At 40.4% G+C, this 19,156-nt stretch overlaps 3 protein-coding genes and 1 long non-coding RNA gene across 12 annotated transcripts; 2 read left to right on the plus strand and 2 right to left on the minus strand.

The window, feature by feature from the left end:
• Nucleotides 1-3,416: 3,416 nt before the first annotated feature.
• On the plus strand, nt 3,417-12,565 carry epn3a (epsin 3a). 8 transcript variants are annotated; one of them, XM_007556269.2, is made up of 11 exons: nt 3,417-3,729; nt 4,982-5,660; nt 8,289-8,416; nt 9,013-9,096; nt 9,499-9,594; nt 9,926-10,009; nt 10,211-10,340; nt 10,867-11,007; nt 11,087-11,182; nt 11,263-11,499; nt 11,639-12,565. In XM_007556269.2, the coding sequence occupies exons 2-11, from the start codon at nt 5,132-5,134 to the stop codon at nt 11,932-11,934; spliced, it is 1,821 nt and encodes a 606-aa protein (XP_007556331.1). In that variant the 5' UTR covers nt 3,417-3,729; nt 4,982-5,131; the 3' UTR covers nt 11,935-12,565. The 8 variants fall into 8 exon arrangements, with proteins under 8 accessions (XP_007556331.1, XP_007556336.1, XP_007556337.1 ...); XM_007556274.2 differs by having other exon boundaries at nt 9,502-9,594; XM_007556275.2 differs by having other exon boundaries at nt 9,013-9,090.
• Nucleotides 12,566-13,183: 618 nt separating this feature from the next.
• On the minus strand, nt 13,184-15,952 carry arl16 (ADP-ribosylation factor-like 16). 2 transcript variants are annotated; one of them, XM_007556267.2, is made up of 5 exons: nt 15,794-15,952; nt 15,460-15,515; nt 14,708-14,824; nt 14,493-14,608; nt 13,184-14,363 (listed from the first exon to the last, which is right to left on the minus strand). In XM_007556267.2, exons 1-5 carry the CDS (start codon nt 15,867-15,869, stop codon nt 14,198-14,200), a joined length of 531 nt encoding a protein of 176 aa, XP_007556329.1. In that variant the 5' UTR covers nt 15,870-15,952; the 3' UTR covers nt 13,184-14,197. The 2 variants fall into 2 exon arrangements, with proteins under 2 accessions (XP_007556329.1, XP_016529027.1); XM_016673541.1 differs by having other exon boundaries at nt 15,460-15,885.
• Nucleotides 15,953-16,048: 96 nt separating this feature from the next.
• fn3krp (fructosamine 3 kinase related protein) lies at nt 16,049-18,090 on the plus strand. Its single transcript, XM_007556279.2, has 6 exons — nt 16,049-16,360; nt 16,600-16,751; nt 17,116-17,207; nt 17,356-17,438; nt 17,516-17,638; nt 17,725-18,090. The coding sequence occupies exons 1-6, from the start codon at nt 16,220-16,222 to the stop codon at nt 18,061-18,063; spliced, it is 930 nt and encodes a 309-aa protein (XP_007556341.1). The 5' UTR covers nt 16,049-16,219; the 3' UTR covers nt 18,064-18,090.
• Nucleotides 18,091-18,143: 53 nt separating this feature from the next.
• On the minus strand, nt 18,144-19,148 carry LOC107836720 (uncharacterized). Its single transcript, XR_001662666.1, has 2 exons — nt 18,477-19,148; nt 18,144-18,440 (listed from the first exon to the last, which is right to left on the minus strand). It is a non-coding gene; the product is annotated as an uncharacterized LOC107836720 (long non-coding RNA).
• Between the last annotated feature and the right edge of the window lie 8 nt (nt 19,149-19,156).

Consider the following 19,156-nt stretch of genomic DNA (forward strand, 5'->3'; position numbering starts at 1 on the left):
CCTTGCAAAAAGTAGCAAAGATAGTCATATTTTCCCATAAATTATCTCTTCTAGCCTGAACGATCTATTCATTAATTTTTCTGTTTGTTTCAGTCTTTTAGGTGGGTCATTAGGTTTTTAGGTCATATTTTCCTGCAGATTTTTGTTTTACTCACCTTTGAACTATGTAGATTTATGTTTGGCCAACACTGAAGATGATATGAGTGGAAATATTTGCCAGAACAACAACATCAGTGAGCTCTTAGAAACGATTTTCTTGTGAAGTTTCACAGAAAACACGTTTAACTACCACCACTAGAGGGCACCAACAGGATGCAGTTGATTTTGCAGGTTTTTTAGTCGCTTTTTGATGCATTTCTCACATCACATTTGCACGACAGCAAGTTTCTGAAAGCAGGACAAATTTCAAAACTCAGTTATGAACCTGCAAAATACATTATTCATTCCTTAAAGGAAAGTATTCACGTCACTGGACGCTTCAGTGTCATCAAAATGAAAGCAACTGACGCAAAGCATTTGCGATTTGTTGGCACAGGTATGAGAAACTACTATGAAGCACAAATGACTTAATGTTGTGGACGTTGAACAAGCAGCTGTAAGAATTTGAATTCTGATCAGAGAAATGAACCAAAGTAATTGAGAAAGATTGCAAGGTTCAAGTTGAACCTTGAATCATCAACTTGGGCCACGACCAAACGATCACTGGCTGAACGTTTGTTGTAACTGCAAGTTATTAGAAATCAAATAAGAAGTGATTCACTACATACAACCACGGGTATATTTAAATTATTATGTTTAATGTCCCAGGGATTTCCCCCCACTAAAATCTCTGTCACATTCTTCTGTTGATCTCCATAGTATGAAATATTTGGTAAATGGTTAATGGTAAATGGCTTTCTACTTGTATAACGCCTTATCAAACCCAGAGGACCCCAAAGCGCTTCACACTACAGCTATTCACACACACACACACACACACACACACACACACACACGCACACACACACACACACACACACACATATTGATTTCAACATCAATAAGTTACTTATGAACCTACAAAGAGCTTCATGTCCAGGAAAGCTTAGCAAACAGACCCAAACACGCCTGCAAACAAGAAGTCATATTTCCTCTTCTGCATGTGACGTCACTGCAACCTGTTTTTCTCTCTTCCTCCTTTTGCTCCTCCTCCCCTCCTGTTTCCCAAATCTTGCCTGCATGTCCTCCCTGCTCTGACCTCATCACGCTTTTGTTGGGAAACAAAGAATGTTCAAGCATCTGTTTTGAGGAGAAATAAAGGCAGAGGGTACCAAGACAGACAAGGAGGAAGGCGGGAGGAAGTGTCCACAGTGATTGGTATAGCTCACACAGAAACAGAAAGACCGAGAGTTGTAAACAGAACCCATCAGACTTAAACTGGTGAAGCTGTGACAGTTGAAATGTCACATGTAAGTCCTGGGAGTTTGTTTCATTGATTTGCTTGTACCTAATCTCTGTGCACGTTGGCCTTTTCTTGTCGTGTCAAAGAATGTCTTTGTTGTTTCAAGGTGGAACTGGTATTTCCTGTACATCCTGCTCAGTCAGCAGCAGGACCCACTCATCTCTCCCACAGCTTTATTCTCTCTCACTTAGGTAATCGTTTTCTCACTTAAGATGATAAACTGCTCCTCCTAATTGTTCCTGTAAACAATTCAAATTTCAGTTTCATAATTTTCGAGATTCCAAACAAATTCGTATACCTTAAAGAAAAAAAAAAAAGATTTTTAGGTGAATAATTAATGCATGACGACGTGGCTTCACAATATCCCATTAGGGCCGATGAATAAATGAAGAGCAGAAAGGAAAAGATGAGGCTGCTAGAAAGGAAATACGTTGTTATTTTTTTCAAAGGGCTTTCTGGGAGATGTGCTGAAAAATTCTGTCACAGTTTTTCTATTTATAACCTCTCCAGGAAATAAGCACATTTTTGTTAGGGTTAAACTGCTGCATCGTTTTACATCCATGTGAAAGATCATATCTGTAGCAAACCAGATGACGTGTTATTAAATATTTAGAGATCCCGCTACTGGCTCCATGTACAGACATTTTATATAATTATTGTACTGTGTTTACTGTGGCACCCCTAATGGCGTGGAGTGCCCATCTAATACAAATATTACACGAAGATTTTTTTATCAATATACAAAAAGAGAAAATAACACAATTTAAAGTACAACTTAATTTATTTATGCCTATATCATTTCATAAAGTAAACAATTCCATATATTTATTACACATAGTAATCTGATGATGTTTAATTTTTGATAGAGAGAAACATGAAGACTTGATAAAACACAGTGGGCCACCATCAGCGGATATGTTGTCCCCAAATTATTTTTCCTGTAGCTTGAAGACTTTTTAATGTTTTACTCTGTGAATAACCAGCTTCACTAAAGCTACAATATGTAACTTTTATAATGTATATAAAAGTTATATATAGTTTATGTTTTTATCATTAATTTTTTTTTTTACATATTTGTTGAAATTGTCGTCATGGCAGGATGGTATATATGACACAGATAAGCTACTCTGCCTTCTCTCAGTGCTATCTATCAACCAATCAAAGCCAGGAGGCGGGTCTTAGCGCTGCCAATCACAATCTCGTGTGGTACTGATCAATCTTCCCTTCCTTTACCCCCTTGCTCCCTGCTACACTGCAGCTAGCACAGCCTGTCATGAATGCTCAGGCTAGTTAGCATGGCCATCAGTTAGTAGACATACAAGGCAGCTCCTCATTAACATAACGATGCAGCAGAAATACAGCAAGCAGAAAAAGACAAAGAAAAATATCTATTTTTCTTGATAAAAACGCATGTTTGGGGGGAAATAAGAAAGAAAATACATTACTTGACGAAAACTCATGTGTTAGGAAAAGGAAAAACTAAATATATATTTATGCTTTTATTTCTTATCAAAATATATATTTACTTTTTTATTTCTTATATCGAATATACACACACACACTCACAAACCTTTTTTGTATAAACGTTTTAAGCTGCACCTTTAATGGCCTATCCTTCTTGTGAAGATTGTCCGAGAAACTGTCAATATATATGGCATAACAAAGTCATGACCTAAAATTTCTGAGTTGTGAGTATTTAGCTGCAAAAGCCATATATTTTCTTTCCTTTTTTTTTTTATTTAACACTTCAAATATCAATGAATGTATTTGGATCTAATTCAGCTGAGCTAGGGGGTTCCATCTGGCCAAAACTTAGTTTTCAACCAGTTTAGCCTTGTTTGGGATTCCTCATCATGAACACCTGCTCCATTCAGACCAGATACCTCTCCTGCCGGTCATTAAAGGGTTAAGCCTGACTCTGCATGCACCGAGCACTCCTCCCTCCCTCCCTCTCTCTCTCGTCCCCTCCCTACCCTGCTCTCCATCCATTTTTTTTTTACTTTGCGTGTGTGTATATGTGTGTGTGTGTGTGTGTGTGTCTCTTCTACAGCCCCCCCAAAGCCTGGATTTGAGAAATGCACGCGCAAGTTTAGTTTGAAAACAAACCGACGCGCTCAGTTTTAGATTATTTCCGAGTGTGCGGGATTTTCCTCTGCGCTTTTAAAAACCCATACTAGTTGTTCCCTATCCGAGAGGCAGCTACGGGATATGTCGAGAGGCGGGGACCTCTCTCTTTCCACCTAAATCCTCCCTAAGTTGGGACCCTGCTGACGCGATATGACATGAAGGTAAGAAGGGGGAGATGGGAGGAATTAGCCAAGTCTTCACGGGTGATTTTTTTATTTTGTGCTAAGGTTCCGTCGATGTTTTAACTTTTAAACTCGGAAACATAGCTGAGTCACCGTCACATACTTTCACCTACGCGATCGTACCACTTGACGCAACAATGGCACCAATCAGCCGTCCTGGTTTAGGACAAATAAGTCAGATTTACTGCCCGGTTTAAATGTCTCTTCGCGTTTGCTGGGAGAGCTCATGGGTCTGATTTGGGAGTGATTTCATTTGGCTGCTGAACGAGAAAACCCATAGCTTCAAGCGAGAATTCTGAGCACTTCATGGTTTTAGAGGAAACTTTTTCAAAAACAGTTTATTTCTCATAGAGCCTTTGGTTTCACTATGTTTTAAAATGTGAACGTCTGAATCAAGTTGCCAGCTCTGTCACAAATACTTTTAATTTATACAGAAGCACTCAGATTAGATGTGAAATTAGGCCTGAAGGAGAGTTTACCTGCCTCTTTAGCCGTTTAATTTTACTATGAAGACTGCTGGTTTTTACTAGATATATTTAAACACAATTTGTCAACCTTATTTGCTTTGAGGAGCAGCATCTCCACAGGACAGACTCATTTTGAGCCGGATTTAAGGCAGTTTGGCGACTTGCGTTTTGGGATTCAACATGAAGCCACTGTTTCACTCTTTCTACAATATAATCTTATTCATTGTCTTATTGTACCTTCAAAGCCATAGAAGATTTCAACAAAATGACTCTTCTAACATCTACAAAACAGTTCTACCAGAACAAGCTGTTCCGTCCGTTTATAAAAGCTGATGAATTTACACAAAATAGTCACCGTTAAAGAGAAAGCGACTAATTCCGCTCCTCTAAGGTTTTCAAAAACTTTTAACAAAGTTTTTGAAACTTCAGAAGCTGGAAACGTATATCTGCTGCTCTCTGATGTAATCAACCCTGAACAACAGGGAAGGTCAGTTTCTCTCCTTTCTGATAACACTCAGAGGTAAAACACAGGTTATTATATCAGCACATTATGTGGTTGTCTCTGCAAGCAGGTTATTATTGGAGTTTAAATGGAAAGAAGAGTGTGTGGTTAACGTTGTAGGAAGCACTGAACTCTTTCAATCGCGATTTAAAAGTGACACTTTAGCTGCTTTTAGCTGATATTAATCACAAAAATGACTGTGATTAGCATGGTATCAATGTAAAGGATCAAATTATCGCTCTGTTTTTTTTTTCCCCTGCAGGACCACAGTTGTGGACGCCACTGAAGTTGCCAGGTTGTGTCGACATTCCTGCAGTTGTCTGCTGAACTGAGCATTCACCTCGCCCAAGGCAGTGGGCTTGTCCCTGCTGTTTGTTCTCCCCTTTGCCACACGTGAGACACTGCAGCCATCATGCAGAGTTCATCGCTTCGCCGGCAGATGAAAAACATGGTTAACAACTACACGGAGGCCGAGATCAAGGTCCGAGAGGCCACCTCCAACGACCCATGGGGACCCTCTTCCACCCTCATGGCTGAAATTGCAGACTTGACCTACAACGTGGTGGCCTTCACCGAAGTCATGGGGATGATTCTGAAGAGGCTGAACGATCACGGCAAAAACTGGCGCCACGTTTACAAAGCGCTCACGCTACTAGACTACCTGGTCAAAGCGGGCTCTGAGCGTGTGGCCAAATCGTGCCGGGACAACATATACACCATTCAGACGCTTAAAGACTTCCAGTACATAGACCGAGACGGACATGACCAGGGCATCCACGTTCGAGAGAAGGCCAAGCAACTGGTGGCTCTGTTGAAGGACGACGGGAAGCTGAAGAGCGAGAGGAGCCAGGCACAGAAGACCAAGTCACGGGTGGGGAGAGGCAGCGCCGGACGCCACAGCGGGGACGACTTCAACAGATGCAGATCACCATCATATAACTGTGAGTTGCCCCGATTTTTATAAAACAACGCGTGTATTTACCTCAAGATGTCTTATCATTTGGTAAAAACTGTCCTGAATGACAGCTGAACCTTTCCTGCATCATGTGACCCGTCATTGTTAAGGAATGCACACATGACATGACGAGTCAAAACATCATCAGATAGTTACTGTGACTGGGCTGTTTATTTTTAACACTACGTATAGATTTCTACCGACTTCTTACTTGTGAATCTTTACCGACATCCGATTGATTCTACTCTGATGCTATCTTCTCAGGACGTGTTGATGAAGCACTTGGTCTTCTTGTTGTGGCAAAATGTCAGTCAGACTCACCCATCACAGCTGGATGTCAGCATTCCTTTCATTCTCCTTAACCGCCATGTCAGCTAAACTGGATTTACAAAAGAAAGGGGCCCAGCTGGTGTCCGTCAGATATGAAACCTCAACTGTGATGACAGTACTGCCGTAATCCTCGTTGGTGGCGTACAGTGCCTGGCAAAAGTGTTCATTCTCGTTGAGCGCAAGCTTTTAATTTCTGTGAAGTGGTGTGAATATTAAGCTTCTTTTTTTTTTAAAAAAAAAAAAAAAGAAAATGTTAAAAAATGAAAAAGCCACCCTGACTCAACACTTTAGAGAGACAGCTGTAGATCTTTTGCTTTGCATCTCTACCAGCTGTGCTCATCAAGAACCTGAATTGCTTAATTATAACTATTGAATGGAGAGCATATGCGAATATAAATTTTCAAATCTTACCACAGATTCACAACTATATCTGTCCCTGAACTCTTAAGAGACAGTAAGGCTATGCTCTAAAGCATCATACTGTAGTTCTGGCTCTAAGTTAAGATTTATCGCCCTGCTGGAAGGTGACCTTTGCCCCAGTCTCAAGTCTCCTTGCAGCCGCTAACAGGGTTTTTTCCCCCCCAGGATTTGACTTCCATTTAGCGTCACTTTTCTTCCAGCCAAGTCCGATAAAATGCTTCTTTCCCTGCTGAAGAAGGATCTCCACCACCTTGTATCTCCTGGTATGCGTAGGGAGAGTTGCAGAGTTAGCTGCATGTTGGTCAGAAAGTTCAGTTTTCGTCTCATCCAACCAGAACACCTTCCACATTTTTGCTGTGTCCATGACATTGCTTGTGGAAAACTGCAAACTGAACTTTCATTTTTCTTTTCCTTGCCACTCCTCCATAAAGGGCAGATTTGGTGAAGTTCATAATTAGTAGTTGCCTGCTGGATAGATTCTCTATTTAGGTGACTTCTAAAGGCAGCTTATTGGACTGGATTTTATTTAGCGATATCAGAGTAGACAGAGAACAGTGGGATAAACACTGAATCAGAGTCGGATTTGGCCGTAAAAACAATGATGAATCAACATCAAACATAATCGACTATTTCAGCGTGTTTTTAGTGACGGTAATCAATATCTAAGCCAAGTGACCTCTCAATGTTGATTTAATTGCTGTTTGGTTTTATAGACGGACAAAATCTCACTACAAACACTTTTTACTTCAGATTTTTTTCCTTGTACTCAACAGTTTCCCTTTGCTTGATCTTTGGAAAGCTTTGAGGTCACTGATTTATCAGCGACTGCAAACAACTCAAACCACATGATGTGACAACCACAACCCCCTTGTAAACATGTTTTTCTGTGGTATATAATTATACTTTAGTGCTCATGTTGTCTATATGGTTTTTATAAAGGTTGTTGCAGCAGATCTTTGTTTTCATAAAACACCACTTTTCTCTGGTGATTTCCTCAGCTTGTTTGATTAAATGAACACAGATGTGTCCTCAGGAAGTATCTCATTGTTTACTAATCAATTTTCCTTTTGTCCAGGGAGTCTTCGATATTCCTTGCCTGTACTTATCTGGGCTTTAATCTTTGGGTTTTGATGCTACGGAATTGGTTTGTTTCATCCTGTCAATACCATAGTTAGCATGGATTCCCCCCCCCCCAGATAGAAATCCATTTATCCATTCACAATTGTTTTCTACATCTGGGTAATCCTAGTAGGGTGGAGGGGGAGCTGGTGCCAATCTCCAGCGGTCAAAATGCTGACGGATGATGTAAGGGTTAGGATGTTAGCGGATATTCATTTTCAGCAAGTAATTCAGATCAGATTGAGCAGCAGTAATCTGGAAATGATTGGTTTCAGAGATCTCAGTTTGCCAGCATTCGGCCTACTTCCTTATTTTAGCCCAGTGACCTACAGCCTGGCACCCAGACTGGTACAGTGCCAAACTTTCCTCAGTGAGTCCCCCAAATCTACACATGCGTCCTGAGACCCTCTACGAGGTCTCGGGGTAACAAGGTGGGCCCGACTCCAAATCCGATGCATCCATTTCTCTTCCCCCAACCAGCAACCTCACTCTCCACACAGCAGCGCCATTGTTTTCGGCCCAGGCAGAACTGGGCAGGCTGTGGCGAGCCATGCCAGCTAAGGCCCTAAACAAGAGCCAACGGAAAATTAACATGCAACAACAGTTCTGGCTCTTTCCTGACCTTAAAAATCAGCCTGTGTGGTTTCGTTTCCCTTTCTTTTTCCGTCGGTAAACCTTTCTGCCTCTCGAACACGTGTTCCCAAATCTTTGATAAAACTCAACTCTGCTCTGTCTGTCCTCCTAGCCTCCCTTGCAGCCTCCCCGTCATCTCGACTTGACCCAGACCTCGAACAAGCCATTCCAGCGTCTACTGGAGAAGAGGAGCTGCAGCTGCAGCTGGCTCTGGCTATGAGCCGAGAAGAAAGTGAAAAGGTACCTCTAACGGACATAACACACACACACAAGCAGAATACAAAACTCCTGCCTTTCCAGCACACATGTCGGACAGAGAGAGATTTCTTAGCTGCACTAGCTGCCTTCTAAAATTGCTTCACCCTCGTAAAACATTAAACGGCTCCTGCTCGCTCACTTCTCCTGCCTGTCGTCCGCGCCACCATTTCCTAGAGATGAAAATGATGCAATTGTGCTCTTATCAGTGATGGGACTTTGACCAATCGGTGTGAGTGATGCCAAAGAATGAGTAATCTGAGAGTGAGCGAGCGAGGAGCCAAACAGGAAATGTGCATCGATCCACTCCTGAGGACCCACATTCCGCATCAGTCTGCATAGCAAGGGCAGCGTTTGAGACGTTTATATGCTAGTTGATGCTAAAAAAGTTTAGGCCAAGTCAAAAAAGGTGAGCCCCATAGTAATGAGAAATTGATTAGCATATATTTCCATTTTGTGTTTAAAAAAAAAAAAAAGCTTATTGCATTGTTCAAATGATTTCCCCATGAACTCAGTGATAAAATGCCTGGAATGTCTCCTTTTGATCAGTCTTCCTCCTAATCATTCCTACTCGACTCTAGCCACCTCCCACAGTGGGAATTGATGAGCAGACTCAGCTCCAGATCGCAATGAAACTCAGCAAAGAGGAAGCGCAGAAGGTAAAGGTAAACCTGGACCAGGGATGAGCCTGCCTCTGTCTTGCAGCACTTCACCTGTTGCTTTGCAACAACCAGCTCCATGCACTCTCCCCTCTTCTTTTCCCCTATAGATCTGACTCATAATATCCATCATTTTGTCACTTTTTAAACTCGACAAGGTCATTTTTTCTCCAAAGAATAACCACCTCTAACCTCATCCTTCTTTACAAACTAACCACTAGATTTCTGCTTTTTAATTCCACTTGGTTGAGGTCAACACATCAGATACTCTGGCCTGGTGCTGAAAGGATTGAACCCCTCACCTTTATTTGAATGTTTACTCAGTAAAATTGCATGCAGCTAATAAAGAGGCTGTCCAAGCTTTGTTTTTGCTCCGATCGCAATTTAAATCACGCTTACTTCCTCCAGCAGCCAGTGAAGCGTGCCCCCCCTCCCGCTGTGGAAATGGACGAGGATGCCCAGCTCCAGTTAGCCTTGAGCCTGAGCAAGGAGGAACACCAGCAGGTAGTCATCATTGTTTAACTTTTGGTCGACTTTAACTCCCTGTTTAACCATTTAGGTTTTCAAATGATATGTTTTCGGGTCATTTGTCGATTTTGATTCGGTTTTTACGTGTCTATGCTAACACACTGCAACACAATGGATCTGCATTGTGACAGTGATGCGCCGCGCTCTCTGCACTTTAACCAGAGAACTCTCCACTTTGTGCCAACTGTGTCCACAGGCCGCCCCGGGACAGCGCAGAGTCATGAATATAGCATAATGTGACAATATGTGTATTTTGCCCAAAGCCGTCCTGCTGAAAGGCATCCATGTGTCCGTGTCTGTTTTTTAGGAGCAGCGCACTCGCCGAGGAGATGATTCTGATCTCCAGAAAGCCTTGGAGGAGAGCAAACGTGAAATGGAGGGAAGAGGCGGGGTACGAATAGTTTTGACATTTTGTTGCCTTAAACAAAGTAGAGGGTGTTCATTTTAGATGCAAGAGTATGTAAAATAAAGTTATTTATTAGAGTAAAACTTAAAATTGTATTATGCCATTGATTAAAAATGTACAAAAAAAGTGTTCTAAAACAGTAGAAATAATAGGTTTATCACATGTTTTTCTTATTTGTGTCTTCAGACGGCCTTCATGGACCTGGTTGATATTTTCGCGGTACCTAAAGATGCACCGCCTAGTGACATCCGCTGGGATAACCCTTCACACCAGGCAGCAGCTGGGGCCAGGGCCACAGACCCCTGGGACTCTCTAGGTGAGCCTTGAGTACACTTAACACTTCTATTGTGCATCAAAGAACGGCCAAAACATTTACTTATTAGATGTTGTTAGACTGTAGAGACACACCTTGAGGAGTTGCAGCTGTGATCGAAATCAGAAGTGGCTCTAAAAAGTACTGATGGAGGGGAGTAGTTGTCAACTATTGTAGTAATCGATTAATCGTTAACTGGAGTATACAAACTAAAAAAAAAAAGGCTATTTGATGAAGAACAACCTACTCAGAGCAGTAACTAGGCCAAACTGTACAATAGAACTATGTGCCACTTTGTGTTGAGTTATTACAAAAAAAAAAATCCACATGTATTTATGTTTGTAAACATAAAGTGAGAAAGGTTTGAAGGGTATGAATATTTTTGCAATTGTGTCAAAATATCCTTGCACAATCGGTGTTTTTCTTGCACAAATATACCTTTGTAGGTGCATTGTGTAGCTAGACTCTTTGTTGATTTTTCCCTCCATTTTGCTGATGAAAACATGTTTTACTGCCGTTTTCTCAAAAGAAGACAAGACTCCAAGATCTGATTCTCCCTGGATGGCGCCACCTTCCCAAAGCCCCCCACCACCGTGGGAACCTCCAGCGTACCCTTGGGATGCGCTCCAAGACACCATCTCCAACCCCAAAGCCCAAGATTGGACTTCCGGTAAGTGTGGGTCATCAGACACACTCATACATCTCAAAAAAGTAAAGTAAAAATGTCACAAGTTGTGGCTTATCCGCAGCGTCCTCTGGAGTTGATGCGTTCTTAGCTCCGTCTGACAAAACAGCCACTAAAGGAGCATTCATGCAACCTCCACTTCGAAGTGGAAGCCCTTCGGGTAAAGTTTGTCTTTCACTCAGTCTGTACCGGGTTTTGTGTGTCCCACATTCTTACGTTGCCGCTTATCTCTCCTGCTAGATGGGGATCTGTTTGACGAAGCAATGGATGGCGGCCATGCGAGTATTAACGGTCAAGATGAGGACAGTTCTGACCTCTTCAACATGTCTGGTCTTAGAGACAGCCTGGGCAACACTAAGCCTCGTGCATGCAGGACACCGGAGTCATTCCTCGGTCCCACGGCTGCTTCCTTGGTAGACCTTGATGTGCTCATTCCAACAAATCCTCCTGCAAAGACCACAAACCCATTTTTAGCAGGTATTTTGGCACTACAAATGTTTGCACAGCTATAGCTGAAAGCAGATCGTACACACCCTGTACATTTTTACTTGCCGTTTGGCATTCAACCAGACCAACAAAAAGAGTAAACTAATGACTTCTTTTTGTTTTGGCTCAGGTCTCGGTGCTCCTTCAGCTGCCAATCCATTCCAAGCCGAGCAGCCAAAAGTCAGCCTGAATGACATGAGCTCTACCTTCGCCTCTCCGGTTCCCCAGAGCGCCTCTCTGCCATACAGTGCCTCACTGCCCCTGCCGACAAGCCACCAGGGTGCCGCCATACCTTCGTCGCTCACCCACCCCACTCCGCCTGGTCTGGAGCTGCCAGTGAAGCTCCCTGAGCCTTTGTTGCCCTTCTCCTCAGCCAGCAATGAGGAATTGCAAGCTTCACAAATCAACATAAACCCATTCTTATAAGGACCCTCCAAACTGGGCTAGGAAAAAAAGGAGGAATGCTCTTGGAATAATGCTCATTTTGCAAACCAAACCGCAGCCCTACAGACTTGTCTGAAAAGCGTATTATTAATGGTTTTTATATCGTTGTATACAACAGTAATGCTTATATTGTTGCAAGTTAGTTCTGCTCCTCCACCACAGCCAATGAAAGCTGTTGTACTGTTTTTAATGGGTAACAATTTCAAACAAAACAGAAGTACACTTTGATATTACTTTGTTGTCCACCAGCTTTGTGGTTAGTGCTGAGCCTCAGATCTCTTGCAACAGGCAACACCTGCTGCCCAGTGCCTGAAACGCCCCTACATCAACTCATTTACCCGATGAACCAGAACTGATTGGTTTATTCAGTGTATATAAATATATATAATTTGAAAAATAATTGTGGGATTAAACTACCTATTGTGTTTTGAATTTCCAATATGCAAGATGGCATCAGGAATGTAAAACCATTTGCTTGTTAAAACGCCAACTAATGAAATACAGCAGCAAATCTGCAACCATTTATTTTTATCGAGAATGATTTACTCTTATTTTTCCTCATCTCCTCTACAAAAGTACATTTAAACAGAAAATAATCAACCTAAGTAAAAAAACAAAACAAAAAACCAGTTTGACTCTTTGTTTTGCTTTTACATGCAAGTGGGTAAAATCCTGATAAAACTTAAAGGAACATCTAAATATCATGTAAATCTCTCAATATTAAAAAAATAAATACAAATGTACAGAATTGGTAGCATCAGTTTAATTAAATCAAAGCGCTCCAGAGACCAATGAAGAAAAAAAGTATAGATATTGGCAAAAAATACATTTACATTTATGCTGTACCCCAATACTGATGATGGTATATAAACAAGATGCCACATAAATGGGTGCATCTTACTAAATTTTAATATCACTGAAGGAAAAAAAAAAAAAACTTTATAAATTCAAATATAAAAGAAGCTTGTATAGCTTTGTTACACTCATTACTCATTTCCACTGTTTACTTACAGCTAAAGAAAACCTATAGAAAAATAACTTTAAATACAGAAATGTAATATATGGACTGGATAGCTGATTCAGCAGCTGTGCAGCAGACAGTGGCACTCCACCGTGAGAGAACATAACAAATGGTCATTTCTGAAAAAAGCAGGAAAACTTAATGGAAGGAAAAGATTCACTGACCAAGTCCTGACCATGAGCAGTTTGTTTTATTTGTTATATCATTTTGGTTTTGCGCTAGCTCTAAGATAGATTTAACAGAGGAATAATCCATGGCCAGGTTTTTAAACAGTCCACTTTTCCCCCCTCAATCCCTTTTTTTGTGCTTCATGTGCGATTTAAGTCATTGTTCTGCTGAAAGAACTTAGACTTATGCCAGAAACTAATTTTAGTGACGAATCTTCCCTCTGCACTTTTATCAACGCCTAACAAATTACCCATTTCATCCATAGGCGTACCTTTATCTAGCTGTATTTTTTTATAGTGGCCTTCATTTTCTGGCCTATAAATAAACATGAAGAGTTGTACTTTGCTTTCTTCTACACAGCACATCATCTCAGAGCGACTGCGACCTACTTCTGACTGTTTCTGCAAACTTTTGTACTTCTTTTTGTGTCTTTCTCTGCATAATGGTTTCCTCGCTCGTTAGTCGGGATGTTTTATAACAATATTCTAATTATATGCAAAATGTGATCATTCATTTTATGCAATCTGTAATTGCACAATAAGCTTTTAATCATTTGCAATTCGAACCTCTAGAACCAGTAGTAAACTGCCTTTGCGTACAGTACTTTTGTTGATAAGTCACACTCCTCCTTCTCCCTCATTCATAAACTGTTAAAACTTATGAGAGTTTAAGTCAAACTCACATCCATATTTGGATTCATTAAATTTAGTTTTAGCTTAGATTACCTCTCATCAGGCAAGAATGAACTAGTTGGAGCGACTTGTATGAAAGAAAATTGGTAGATGTAACCTAAATGATGATACTGAGCAAACATCACAATGATTATTTCATAGAATCATGTCCTTTTTCCAGCAAATAATAGGACCAATTTCCCTCTTAAATTTCACATCTTACAAGGTCTGCAGCCCATTTTCTTTTTCTTTGTCCAGCATTAAATGTGGCATCAAATCAACTGAAATCAGAGTTGTTGCTGTAGACTGAGAATCTTGATGTAAAGTTTTTAGAAGGCTTCTCCGAGTTCTCAGAGGAACGTTTCAGTAAAATCTCAGACACACGTCACTTGACTGTGACAGACTCCAGCCAGCCCAGCACCTCTTGCAAACCCTGTCCAGAGCGGGCACTGGCCTCCAGCGTTGTGATGGGCTGAGGAGCCGATGCGATGATGTCATCCATTCTGAACAGTGACTTTATCTCCGTGAGGCTCATGATGCAAGGCATGTCCCTGGACAAGATTGGAACGAAACATCAGCAAATACAACATAACTCTACCCAAGACACAAGGCTGGGAAATTGGATCTTGATCTGACTTCATGTGACAACTTGCACTTCTGGACTGATGTGGATGTTATACCTCTTGTTGAAGAGAATAAGCACAGAGGCACTGCGCAGAGGCTCAGCAGAGAGCACAGACAGCAACTGGATACAGGAGGAGGATATCTGGACAGTGTTGGCTGAATCCACCATGAACTATATGAAAAAAGAAATAAAGATTCTAACTAAGAAAACAGTCATTTTTCTTAAATCGTCAGCATAGTAAATAATGCAACATGTACACAAAGCCCATACAATAACCGAGAAGCAGTCCTGGAAGTAACTGGGCCATATAGGCCCCATGCAGCCTCCAATTTCCCTCACTGTCACCTTCTTCTTTTTCAAGGTCAGGTCTGTTAGGTTGGTTCCTACCTGCAGAAGAACAAATAGTGTGTTGACATTGTAGTGATAAAGTGCAGTCAGAGCTGACCCAAGAGTTTATGTATGGCAACCAAAACAGAAACGGATCACAGAACCTTACAGCTGCAATTTCTTATTTCTTTCTGCGTATCATTTAAAATTGAATATTTGGATACAAAATTGGAGACAAAATTGTTATCCCCTCCCATGAACATGCCATGCCAAACACAGCTTTTTTTTTCTTTTTTTTAAAAAAAAAAAAACATCCTAGGTTTATTTTGGATGCTTAGGAACATTTTCCCACAAGTCATACTGCTGACAGTTTCTGGTTGTCGTTCATTCACAAATTTTTTTCTTCCACCTTGACAAGAACCTTTCAAGTTCTACACACATGAAAACCCTCATTCACTGTAGATGGGGTGTTCTTTGGGGTTTTAAGCCTTTTCATCCCTTCTCCAAACATAAACATTATCTTTATGGCCAAATAACTTCAATGTTTTGCAGAAACACTAGAAGAGCTATAAATATACTTATTGTAACCTGTTAGTGTGGGGTCCATTATCAGCTGCTATAAGTTTGATTGTTATTTGAGCCCGTTAAGAATGCAACAGGGCATGTTCATATTTAAAATGAAACAATATGCTTACTGTGGGAAGAGTCGATGGAGGCGAACCCATTTCGCATGAACCATGTAAACTGATCAGTTCATAAACCTGTAAGGAAACATAACTAAAAAGGAGCAACTGCTGTGGTTTAAATTTACCTGTAAAGACAAAGATTTTTTTTTAATGTTAGAAATGTCCAGGTGGTATATTCAGAGTTATTTCTCAAGCTATAAAACATATTCAATAACTTAAGTTCTGTCTGTCAACAGGCGTTTAAAACCCATTTTACAGCAGGCTAATTGCAATAGCTACACTAGCTACTAGCCTGTTGTAAATCCTGCTTCAGTTTAAACATTCACACGAGCATAAAGGATATTTTGTAGGCGTTTAAGTAACAAAGTCTTTCCAACACCAGTTGCCCCAAGAAGTAAACACACTTCTTTGCTGGTCATTTTGCGTTTTTCTGCATGGAGGTAGTAAGTCAAGACCGTAATATCATGTTTTCATAGTCGCCTCATTTGGCAACCATAGTGACGCTCACGTGATTATAGTACTTAACCATAATAGGTCGAGATAGAAATCAATCATCTCTTGGCGCCCTCTGATTGGTTCTAACATAATCCGTAAAAATAATACGGAAATAAACAATTCTCTCCACGATTCTCTCATGCTCAAAGAGTGCCCGTTGATTTAGACGACGGAAGCTGTCAGAGAGACGGACTCTTGTCTCCTGACCTGCTGCATTGGCATTTTTTTGTTGGAATTTTTTTGATTTTATAAGGACAAGCTGTAGAAGAACACCATGGAAGCTAAATTAAAGAAAGAGCTGGGGACAAATATGCTGAAGTCAACTGGACACGCAGGCGGGGGATGCATCAGTGAGGGCCACAGTTACGACACTGATCACGGCAGAGTGTTTGTGAAGATCAATCACAAAAGCGGGGTATTTAGTTTTTGTTTTTAATCATTCTGATTAACAAACTGTTGTTTAATTTGGGTTTTAATCTCGAGTTTGCATTCAGGCTAGTGGAAAAAAAAGAGTTCCAACTCTGAATGCATTTGTAGTGCTGTGCAGTTACTTTTCGAATGATAATAATGCACACTTCTAACCTGGAAAATACAGGAAACTTGTCGAATGACACTGATCAGCGACTACGTTTGCTATTTTTAATTTTTTTACAGGCCAAGTTGATGTTTGATGGAGAGATGTCGAGCCTGGAAACAATTTTAAAGACAAAAACTGTCAAAGTCCCGAAACCACTGAAGGTGATTGAGCTTGACACAGAGGGTTGCTTATTTGTGATGGAGCATCTGGACATGAGAAGTCTTAACAAGTGAGAGCTCCTTACTTATATTTGCAGTGCTTTGTAGTAGAAGGAGGCATTAAAACATTTAGTCAGGTTACAACTTTAAACTTCAATGTTGTTTTTGGTATTTATATTTTTTCATAGATTAATATTGCGGTGTGAAAAAATTTAATCATTATTTTCCCCTTTTTTTACAAACAGAAATGTGTCGTGAATTTGCCACCGTTACTTTGCTATTTGTGCCTCATGCTCTTGTCCTTACTTTTCTTTAGACTTAATTATTCACTACTTTATGTTGTTCTATCCTATAATTGGACAGTGAAGTACATTACTGTCCATGGGGAGTAACTTTATGTTCCTAAAAGTAATCTGTGTCAAATCCACTGAGCAGGTACTCTAAACAGCTGGGAGAGCAGCTGGCGGATCTGCACCTTCACAACAAAAGACAGTTGGAAAAACAAAATAAAAAGCAGCAAACAGTGGGTAATTTACTTCAACTTTATTCCAGTGCATGCAAACACCAGCCAGCACTGCATTCACAAGGACATTTTCAATTCCGCAAATGTCCATGTTTTTTTTAATTTTCAAATTACACTTAGTTTTTTTTTTTATTATATGTCTCCCTTTTCAGGTAAAGGAGCTGGACACACTGAGATGGATCCTGTTGAGAAATTTGGCTTTGATGTAAATACTTGCTGTGGATATATAGCACAGGTAAAAAAAAAAGCATGTCCACATAATGTATTGGTAAACAATGGAGTCAGAGTCTTTGTTTTCCTTCATGTCTTTAGAAAAATGAGTGGCAGAGCGACTGGGTGCAGTTTTACTCCCAGCAGAGGCTGGAGTACCAACTGAACATGGTGGAGAAATCGCATGGCGATCGGGAGGCCAGAGAGCTGTGGGCAAAACTGCAGGTGCACTGACTATTAGAGCATTCCCTTAAATCCTTATAACATCCTATATCTGTTAATGTAAAGCATAAGTGATCCCTTCATTACAGCTGAAGATCCCTGAGTTTTTCACCAATGTGGAGGTCGTCCCTGCCCTCCTCCATGGAGACTTATGGGGGGGCAACGTGGCAGAATGTGCAGATGGCCCAGTCATCTTTGACCCAGCTTCTTTCTATGGCCATTCAGAGTTTGAGCTGGCTATTAGTGGGATGTTTGGTGGCTTCAACAACTCTTTCTACTCTGCTTACCATGATAAGATCCCTCAAACACCAGGGTTTGCACAAAGAAACCAGCTCTACCAACTCTTCCATTACCTGAATCACTGGAATCACTTTGGAGGTGGCTACAGAGGCTCTTCGATAAGGATTATGAAGAATTTGCTCAAATAAAAACTCTCACAGTTCCAATAAAAAAAATAAAAAAAAGCTTTAAAGTCTTATCATAAGCCAGGTAATATCTATATTTTTTTAGATAGAAAAAATGGCAGAGTGAAATTTACTAAACATTCTAAAACATCAAACTGCAATGTTGGAATTTCTTAGATGTTGTATTGAAAATGGAGAAAAAAACATTTATTATATAGTTAAAACAAATATGTTGCAATACTCTGCTGTATTATACACTATGTGTGATTCCATGATTTAAAACTGTAGTTAAATAAATGAAGTGTAGGTTTCTTTAAGGTCATTAAACTTGGCTTGCCAGAAGAACTAACACAAAGTATTAATCTGCAGTCTGTCAAAATAATAGATATGAGGAAACACACCTCTCATATGAACATATGAGAGGTGTGTTTGAACACCTCTCATATGTTCGTATGAGAGGTGTGTTTCCTCATATCTATTATTTTATTACATGCAGTTGTCCCAGTGTAAATTACACTCAACAAGAATTGCAGTTCCTGATATTTTAAAATATTTGACATATGCAGTCTTCATAGTCTTTCTCCATGATCCTGATATGCATTGGTTGTCATACTTTTTGCTATTAAACCAATAATAAATTATGCAATGATTCCAAACATTTGTCTGACCTAAGATTTCTTTATTATTGTTTCACTTATGTTAAAATCAAAATAAAATGTCTTTATCACCATAAAGAAGCTAGGAATAAGAACGTGCTCTTGTGGGTTAATAAAATTCTTTAACATTCTTCTTGGCAGGAAGACATGTAGTAGCCAACTTTTGAGAAACGGTAAGCTCTGAGCTCGGCCCTGCTGCATTTGGTCTTTTTTGATTCCAATCACTCGCCGTAGCAAGGCGTGGCGTTTCGAAGCACATCCAGTGAGGGGAATTCCGACTCTTGCTTAGGATCCGGATCATTTGATTCAGTTCAGTAACAACTCTTCCAAAATAGTTTTTTATTCACTAAGACCTCTACCTCTTACAAACGAGTCGGGTTTGGAAATTGAATTAGCATATGTGCGAACACACATATGAGGATTGCCCGCATTGTTCACAGGAATAAGTTTTTGGCTTGAAT

This window comes from Poecilia formosa, unplaced genomic scaffold, assembly GCF_000485575.1.
Source record: "Poecilia formosa unplaced genomic scaffold, Poecilia_formosa-5.1.2 Scaffold78, whole genome shotgun sequence".
NCBI lineage: Eukaryota > Metazoa > Chordata > Actinopteri > Cyprinodontiformes > Poeciliidae > Poecilia > Poecilia formosa.

Coding starts and splice junctions, on each gene's coding strand:
- epn3a (XM_007556269.2), top strand. CDS start 5,132: ATGCAGAGTTCATCGCTTCGCCGGCAGATGAAAAACATGGTTAACAAC. Junction 9,097..9,498: donor AGGAAGCGCAGAAGGTAAAG/GTAAACCTGGAC, acceptor TACTTCCTCCAG/CAGCCAGTGAAGCGTGCCCC. Junction 10,010..10,210: donor AAATGGAGGGAAGAGGCGGG/GTACGAATAGTT, acceptor TTGTGTCTTCAG/ACGGCCTTCATGGACCTGGT.
- arl16 (XM_007556267.2), bottom strand. CDS start 15,869: ATGACCAGCAAAGAAGTGTGTTTACTTCTTGGGGCAACTGGTGTTGGA. Junction 15,516..15,793: donor GTTACTTAAACGCCTACAAA/ATATCCTTTATG, acceptor AGGTTTATGAAC/TGATCAGTTTACATGGTTCA. Junction 14,609..14,707: donor AGGACTGCTTCTCGGTTATT/GTATGGGCTTTG, acceptor TTTTTCATATAG/TTCATGGTGGATTCAGCCAA.
- fn3krp (XM_007556279.2), top strand. CDS start 16,220: ATGGAAGCTAAATTAAAGAAAGAGCTGGGGACAAATATGCTGAAGTCA. Junction 17,208..17,355: donor TAAAAAGCAGCAAACAGTGG/GTAATTTACTTC, acceptor CTCCCTTTTCAG/GTAAAGGAGCTGGACACACT. Junction 17,439..17,515: donor GCTGTGGATATATAGCACAG/GTAAAAAAAAAA, acceptor TCATGTCTTTAG/AAAAATGAGTGGCAGAGCGA.